Genomic DNA, 8,842 nt, shown 5'->3' on the forward strand with positions numbered 1-8,842 from the left:
CACTGAGAGCTGCCCCTCAACCATCCGAGCCCCCCACAGTCACTGAGAGCTGCCCCTCAACCATCCAAGACCCCCACAGTCACTGAGAGCTGCCCCTCAACCATCCAAGACCCCCACAGTCACTGAGAGCTGCCCCTCAACCATCCAAGACCCCCACAGTCACTGAGAGCTGCCCCTCAACCATCCGAGCCCCCCACAGTCACTGAGAGCTGCCCCTCAACCATCCAAGACCCCCACAGTCACTGAGAGCTGCCCCTCAACCATCCGAGCCCCCCCACAGTCACTGAGAGCTGCCCCTCAACCATCCAAGACCCCCACAGTCACTGAGAGCTGCCCCTCAACCATCCAAGACCCCCACAGTCACTGAGAGCTGCCCCTCAACCATCCGAGCCCCCCCACAAAATACATAATAAAAATAATACATCTTTAAAAAATGTTTTAACTATGAGTAGCTCTGAAGGCTTTGTAAATCTGGTGCTGGTGGTAACCAGGATGTATCTTGATCTCTTGATAGTTGGGTGGGGTAGCTTAAGATTTTTTTACTTTTCTATCAACTCAAAGAAGTGGTTAATATCATAACATTTTTCAGAAATTTGAGGTCTGGGCTTTGACTAGGCCATTCCAAAACATTTAAATGTTTCCCCTTAAACCACTCGAGTGTTGCTTTAGCAGTATGCTTAGGGTCATTGTCCTGCTGGAAGGTGAACCTCCGTCCCAGTCTCAAACCTCTGGAAGACTGAAACAGATTCCCTCAAGAATTTCCCTGTATTTAGCGCCATCCGTCAATTCTGACCAGTTTCCCAGTCCCTGCCAATGAAAAACCTCCCCACAGCATGATGCTGCCACCACCATGCTCTCAGGGTGATGAGAGGTGTTGGGTTTGTGCCAGGCATATCGTTTTTCTGGATGGCCAAAAAGCTCAATTTTAGTCTCATCTGACCAGAGTACCTTCTTCCATATGTTTGGGGAGTCTCCCACATGCCTTTTGGCGAACACCAAATGTGTTTGCTTATTTTTTTCTTTAAGCAATGGCTTTTTTCTGGCCACTCTTCCGTAAATAAATATAATGGATTTTATGGTACTCCGTGGGATGTTCAGTGTTTTGGATATTTTTTGATAACCCAACCCTGATCTGTACTTCGGCACAACTTTGTCCCTGACCTGTTTGGAGAGCTCCTTGGTCTTCATGGTGCCACTTGCTTGGTGGTGTCCCTTGCTTAGTGGTGTTGCAGACTCTGGGGCCTTTCAGAACAGGTGTATATATACTGAGATCATGTGACAGATCATGTGACACTTAGATTGCACCCAGGTGGACTTTATTTAATTAATTATGTGACTTCTGAGGGTAATTGGTTGCACCAGATCTTATTTAGGGGCTTCATAGCAAAGGGGGTGAGTACATATGCACGCACCACTTTTCAGTTGTTTCTTTTTTTCTGCAATTGATGAAACTATTTATTTATTTCATTTTGCTTAACAAATTTGGACTATTTTGTATATGTCCATTACATGAAATCCAAATAAAAATCCATTTAAATTACAGGTTGTAAAGCAACAAAATAGGAAGAACGTCAAGGAGATGAATACTTTTGCAAGGCACTGTACATACAGAAATACATTGCTACTGTATCTATAGATAGCGTGTAGGGGTAAACCAGTGTAGACCAGTGTAGGAGTAAACCAGTGTAGACCAGTGTAGGGGTAAACCAGTGTAGACCAGTGTAGGGGTAAACCAGTGTAGACCAGTGTAGGGGTAAACCAGTGTAGACCAGTGTAGGGGTGTATCTATAGATAGCGTGTAGGGGTAAACCAGTGTAGACCAGTGTAGGGGTAAACCAGTGTAGACCAGTGTAGGGGTAAACCAGTGTAGACCAGTGTAGGGGTAAACCAGTGTAGACCAGTGTAGGGGTAAACCAGTGTAGACCAGTGTAGGGGTGTATCTATAGATAGCGTGTAGGGGTAAACCAGTGTAGACCAGTGTAGGGGTAAACCAGTGTAGACCAGTGTAGGGGTAAACCAGTGTAGACCAGTGTAGGGGTAAACCAGTGTAGACCAGTGTAGGGGTGTATCTATAGATAGCGTGTAGGGGTAAACCAGTGTAGACCAGTGTAGGGGTAAACCAGTGTAGACCAGTGTAGGGGTAAACCAGTGTAGACCAGTGTAGGCGTGTATCTATAGATAGCGTGTAGGGGTAAACCAGTGTAGACCAGTGTAGGAGTAAACCAGTGTAGACCAGTGTAGGGGTAAACCAGTGTAGACCAGTGTAGGTGTGTATCTATAGATAGCGTGTAGGGGTAAACCAGTGTAGACCAGTGTAGGGGTGTTTCTAATGAATAATATCCTCCTTTTAAGAGAAGGTCAGCCTGATATACTGTAGTTGCAGGTGATCTGTGAGAAAAGTGTGTAGGCAGGATGTTAATGTTTTGGTTATCCTTTACTGACTGGTTCAGCTGGGGCCAGTAAATAGGTCCTCCCAAACAACTAGGGGCTTGGCTTGGCTCACACACAAGTTTCAGCCAATCAAGTGACAGGTGCTCAGTATAAGAAGGCCAAGCCCCTGTCAGAGAGTTACAGTTGTTCATTGCTAAACAAGATACTGCACAACAACATCATAGAGCCTATCAACCCTTCAGGTAAGTGAAGTCCAACTGGAATGTACAGATATGAGATATTCCTTCATTTGTATGCAGACTCCAGCTTTTTAAATACTTGGAATATTATCAATGATTTTCTTGTTTTGCTTTAATTAATTGAGAACATGATGATTAATTAACAAGTTGAATCATGGGATCTTGTCCAGGTCTACAATATAAATGCTTACTGTCGGGGGAACTGGAGGACTGGAGTTGGGAAACACTGTTCTAAGCCTTCTGTTATTATGGTGCTATTAGGATTTGGAAGTATTTGAACTGATGGTCAAATATATCATTTGTTTTTGAAAGTTTGTCAGTGAAAGAAAGCAGACAGAACATTATTGTAAGCCCCTTCCCACACAATATACCACAGGTAATGTCTGAGCATGTTGGAGCTTGTCAACAGAGATCATGTTACATCCTTTTACAACTCTAGTGGTTTCATTTGCCTGAAATATGCTGGATTGTTTTTGCATGCTACCTACATGACATTGAATTCATAATTCTGTTCCAGCCAGTCATCCAGAACTACTGTTCTGTGAGAAGAAACCCTGTTTATTGCACAACAAAGAGAAGTTAGAATCAGTCACACGCTGTTGCTACAGTAACCTGCTCCTAGTCCGTATGCTGAGTCCCTGTAGGACTAAAGTGACTTCATGTACTTTTTTATCTGTCCTGCTTGGTGGAATTCCTCACAACTAGGGATTTCACATCTGGTGAGGAACTACACATCTGGAGGGACTAAGCCTATACCTCTTTAGACTTTGTTGAAAGTACTGTACGGAAATGCTGCTTTTCCCAGGTCTCCCTCAAAAATACATTCTCATCTAACAGCACTTCCTGGTTAAGTAAAGGATACATTTAAATAATGGTACAACTGCTGGCTCACAGTTGTATTACTGTATTAGAGTTGCAACCACAGACTGTGGAGCTGTGATGTCGCAACGTGTTCCATAGAGAAATTGCCCTCTATTCTGTGGTCAGCAGATCAACTAATCTTGAAGCATTTGAATTTGAATGTCTCAGCTACAGTTTATCCAGCTCCATCCTACCTTGATCAACTGGTTTTACCTCCACCCAACCAGGAGTTACCGCTGATATGACAAGTACTCTGGATATCTACCAGAGGACCTTTAACCTAACACAATAAAGGGACATTTTAGCTCAATCCCTTGATATTCTTAAATAATTTCTTGAAGGAGACTCCGGTCCGATTTTCAGTATTCAATGTACAATGTAATGACTGTCATATTACATAGTTTGTAAACTATGTAAACTATTAACTACTATTATGATCTCTAGCAGATTCATGTGTTGCGCTGTAATAGGCGATCTTCTGCCATTGAAAATAATGGAGGGTTGTTATAGATCTCACAGGGCCACAGAACAAGGTGCATGACTGCCCTCTTATAAAGAGTTCTATTTACAGGAACCTTCTCTACAGAATAAATGGCTCTAAAAGAGTTCTTTGTTGGGTGAAAAGGTTCTGGAACCATAAAGGGTTCTACAGGGTCATGCAGAATAACGTTTTTTTAAAGGTTCTAAATAAGTGTACTCAGAGACATGCTTTCCAACCCTTTCACTAAAGTAGTTTCATCATGTGGCCATGCCAATAGAAACACTACCTTTGCATCAGGAATTTTAACAAGAATGTAGCCAGATGTACTGAGTATATCCTAATGTATGTCCTGAAGCATGTTTTCCTTGTGTTGAGCCATTTATGAGACATTGCTGTTGTGCATTATCATAAAAACCCACACAGAGGGCAATAAACACATGTAGACTGTTAAACTTGTTTTGGTTTAGGTAATTACATCCTTTCTCTGTAATCGTTGCTTGTGTGATCAACTAGCAGTTTCTTATAGTTTTACATGGATTGGATTTTATTTTTCTCTTTTTCAAGCAGTAGTCATGAAGGTTGCATCTTTCAACATCCAGAAATTTGGGAAGCGTAAGCTATCAAACCCAAACACCCTTGCTACCCTTGTGAAGGTACAGATATAAGATTGTATTCATGATTTTAGAATTCCCTCAGATAAACATTTGGCAAACTATCCTAAAACAAGGATGTTGTCATACATATAAACAGATAAACTAATGAACTTTTTCTTCTTTTACTTCCTTTCGTCCTATCAGATTGTGTCTCGCTATGACATCATACTGATTCTGGAGGTGGTGGATGAGAGAGGCACTTCAGTGAAAAAGTTCCTGGAGGACTTAAATAAGTCAAGTGATTTCCCTCATGTGACGCTATAAAATATACAACTGGGGAAACTCCTGGCCTTACATGAGAAGTATCACTCATTACAGGTGTGTCATTACAGGGCCAATAAGAAGCAACACTACACTCTGCAAATCAGCACTCGTCTGGGAAGAGACAAATACAAGGAGCAGTTTATGTTTCTGTACAGGTACAATTCAAACCCATCGTCAACTTTACCGTCATAAACCTCTATCTGATGCTATTCATTTTTTCACATTGTGATCTGATTTATTTTTTTAATGCATGACTAATGCTATTAAATGTGTTGTATTGTTTATTCTGAAAGGGATGATTTGGTGGACTTGGTTGGTTCCTGGCAATATGAGGACAACCAGGTTGGAGATGTGGACGCCTTCGCCAGGGAGCCTTACATTCTCCGTTTCAAATGTCTCAACACTGGTAAGGGGCACAGGAGTGCTAGAATTAAGCATGATCCATCCATATGGCATTTAATTTAGCAAATAATATGAACGTGACAGACAGACAGCTGGATATTGCAGCAGAGAATGACAGCCCAATCATAAACAGCTGTAATATATACTTCTCATCTTTTCCTGTGTTTCTCAGTGCTGGAGGACTTGGTACTGATCCCAGTGCACACCAAGCCTGACGATTCAGCGAAGGAGCTGGATGAGCTTTATGATGTCTTCCTGGAAGTGAAAAAGAAATGGAAGACTGATGTAAGTTCTGAAATAAGCCATTGACAGAGTTTAACACCTCCCTTGGGTTTAGAAAGTGCACTTGTCACCAAAGACTATATATGAGCCTTTGACAAGTAAAATACAACACCAGACACATGGTGATTTCAAGATAACTAAAAACAGTTTCCTTATTCTGGATGAAACGTAACTTTGTTGTTGAATGTTTCTCTCTGTACCAGAACGTTATGATCCTAGGTGACTTCAATGCAGACGGTTCCTATCTTTCTAAAAAGGGCATGAAAGCCATCCGTATCCGCAGTGACAAAAAGTTCCACTGGCTGATTGAAGATGATGTGGATACCACAGCAAACACAGGCAACGATAATACTTATGACAGGTGGCGCACTGTGATTTGTGAAATTCATTATTGAACGCCTCATGTATGAAACAGATGATCACCTATGAAGTTCATTTGACATTTCTTTGGTATTGTTTAAAGGTGGTTAAAATGTCATAAGAACTGTCATAAGAACTATTATAAAACTAGTGTACTTGTGTGTAATATGGAATGACTGCTGACTTCCTTTTCGGATCAACATCTAGGATTGTGATCTATGGGGATGACATGCTTGACGCCGTCGTGCCAAACTCTGCCAAACCATTCAACTTCCAGATCGCATACGGACTTTCTGAAGAAGATGTAAGTATGTGTAACGTTCATCGTCCTCCTCTGAGGAGTATGAAGGATCGGAGGACCAATGCGCAGCGTGCTATGTGTTCATGATGAATTTATTAAACACAGAACACTAAAACAAAAATAACAAAGAGAATGACACGAAACTAAACAGTCCTGTCTGGTGACATACACAAAGACAGAAAGCAATCACCCACGAAACACAGGTGGGAAAAGGCTACCTAAGTATGATTCTCAATCAGAAACAACTAATGACACCTGCCTCTGATTGAGAACCATACCAGGCCAAACGCAAAACACAACATAGAAAAACGAACATAGACAACCCACCCCAACTCACGCCCTGACCAAGCTAAAACAAAGACATAACAAAAGAACTAAGGTCAGAACGTGACAGTATGCAGGTTACAGACTAATTCCATCCTGGTAGATGGTTTGATTACAATATTATAAGTAGATGAAATGAACATGTTAGTAGCCTACATTTTGACAACCCGTCTATAGAAATACAGTACATGTCAAAGTTGAGCCGTCTGGCTCATGTCTCAACCTCTAACTACTCTGCTGTATTAGGCCCTGAAGGTGAGCGACCATTACCCTGTGGAGGTAGAGCTGAAAAGGAAAACACCAACAGAACAGAGTAAGCAGCATCATTGATCTTTATTCTGAATCTCCCAAACTTTCCTCTTAAAAAAAATTGTCAAAAAGGTGTAAAGACAAAAAAACTAAACAGCATCATCTTTACAGACAAATCATTCCACACAGACATTCAAATATCAATCCATACACAGATGCACATATCACCTGACACAGAAAAAATTATTGTAGATATAACAAAAGAAATCTGATTTTCAGGCTCTGCGACTGGGAAATAGAACCCTGTACATGGACAGGAGGACGGAGGAAGTGAGTGAAGAGGTGATGGAGATGGAGAAGAAGTCTTATCCAACCAGAGAAGCTGAATTTAGAGATACTGGTGCTGAAGATGCGGATGGTCAAGCTTAGGAACACTTACGTTGATCTGTGATTAAATCTTACCACAATACTAGTCATATTAATACTGTATATCATATTTGTATGTCTAGTATAGCTACTGATCTAATACTGATATGTATCTTGACAGAATCTCAAATAAAGATGATGGAGTGAAAATCCTGCAGTAGTTTATTATATACAAGACCACATTGGAAATTATAATTCAAAAAGGTCATTTCATGTTTTTCCTCTTTATACAATTGATCGAAATGAAAGAAAAAAACTGAGGGAGAGAGACGGAGGGGGGCTGGATTTCACAGGGGGCTGTGATTCAGCAACATATGAGTGCATGGTCTTCAAATGCCAAATCTCTTCTTTCTAGACTTCTTGATTGTTCCACCAGCTGAAAAAAGGGAAAATCTAGACATTGATAAAACCATGCTAAATACTGTACCAGTCAAAAGTTTGGACACACCTACTAATTCCAGTGTTTTTCTTTATTTTTTACTATTTTCTACATTTGAGAATAATAGTGAAGACCTCACAACTATGAAATAACACATATGGAATCATGTAGTAACCAAATAAGTGTTAAACTAATCTAAATATATTTTATATTAGAGATTCTTCAACGTAGCCACCCTTTGCCTTGATGATAGCTTTGCACACCATTGTCATTCTCTCAACCAGCTTCATGAGGTAGTCACCTGGAATGGATTTATTTTAACAGGTGTGCCTTGTTAAAAGTTCATTTGTGGAATTTCTTTCCTTCTTAATGTGTTTGAGCCAATCAGTTGTCTTGTGACAAGGTAGGGGTGGTATTCAGAAGATAGCCCTATTTGGTAAAAGACCAAGTCCATATTATGGCAAGAACAACTCAAATAAGCAAAGAGAAACAACAGTCCATTATTACTTTAACACATGAAGGTCAGTCAATACGAAATAATTCAAGAACATTGAACGTTTCTTCAAGTGCAGTCGCAAAACCCATCAAGCGCTATGGTGAAACTGGCTCTTATGAGGACCGCCACAGGAAAGGAAGACCCAGAGTTACCTCTGCTGCAGAGGATAAGTTCATTAGAGTTAACTGCACCGCAGAAATAGCAGCCCAAATGAATGCTTCACAGAATTCAAGTAACAGACACATCTCAACATCAACTGCTCAGGGAAGACTGAGTGAATCAGGCCTTCATGGTTGAATTGCTGCACAGAAACCACTACTAAAGGACACCAGTAATAAGAAGAGACTTGCTTGGGCTAAGAAACACGAGCAATGGACATGAAACCGGTAGAAATCTGTCCAAATTTGAGATTTTTGGTTCCAACCTCTATGTTTTTGTGAGACGCAGAGTAGCTGAACGGCTGATCTCCGCATGTGTGGCTCCCACCGTGAAGCACTGAGGAGGTGGTATGGTGTGGGGTGTGCTTTGCTGGTGACACTGTCTGTGATTAATTTCAAATTTAAGGCACACTTAACCACCATCTGTTTTGTTCTTAGTTGGACCATCCCTTTTTTTCAACAGGACAATGACCCAGCACACCTCCAGGCTGTGTAAGGTCTATTTTTATTTATTTAAAACACTATATTTAACTAGGCAAGTCAGTTAAGAACCAATTTTTATTTACAATGAAGGCC

At 41.0% G+C, this 8,842-nt stretch overlaps 1 protein-coding gene across 1 annotated transcript; it reads left to right on the forward strand.

Annotated features, from left to right (window-relative positions):
- The first annotated feature begins 2,502 nt into the window (after nucleotides 1-2,502).
- LOC109879083 (deoxyribonuclease gamma-like) lies at nucleotides 2,503-7,386 on the forward strand. Its single transcript, XM_031825726.1, has 10 exons — nucleotides 2,503-2,633; nucleotides 4,540-4,625; nucleotides 4,770-4,858; nucleotides 4,958-5,044; nucleotides 5,183-5,295; nucleotides 5,464-5,576; nucleotides 5,777-5,934; nucleotides 6,141-6,237; nucleotides 6,805-6,871; nucleotides 7,087-7,386. Exons 2-10 carry the CDS (start codon nucleotides 4,545-4,547, stop codon nucleotides 7,104-7,106), a joined length of 825 nt encoding a protein of 274 aa, XP_031681586.1. The 5' UTR covers nucleotides 2,503-2,633; nucleotides 4,540-4,544; the 3' UTR covers nucleotides 7,107-7,386.
- The last annotated feature ends 1,456 nt before the right edge of the window (nucleotides 7,387-8,842 follow it).

The sequence above is a fragment of the Oncorhynchus kisutch genome, linkage group LG5 (assembly GCF_002021735.2).
Source record: "Oncorhynchus kisutch isolate 150728-3 linkage group LG5, Okis_V2, whole genome shotgun sequence".
Lineage (NCBI taxonomy): Eukaryota > Metazoa > Chordata > Actinopteri > Salmoniformes > Salmonidae > Oncorhynchus > Oncorhynchus kisutch.

Coding starts and splice junctions, on each gene's coding strand:
- LOC109879083 (XM_031825726.1), top strand. CDS start 4,545: ATGAAGGTTGCATCTTTCAACATCCAGAAATTTGGGAAGCGTAAGCTA. Junction 5,045..5,182: donor CAGTTTATGTTTCTGTACAG/GTACAATTCAAA, acceptor TTATTCTGAAAG/GGATGATTTGGTGGACTTGG. Junction 5,577..5,776: donor AAAAGAAATGGAAGACTGAT/GTAAGTTCTGAA, acceptor TCTCTGTACCAG/AACGTTATGATCCTAGGTGA.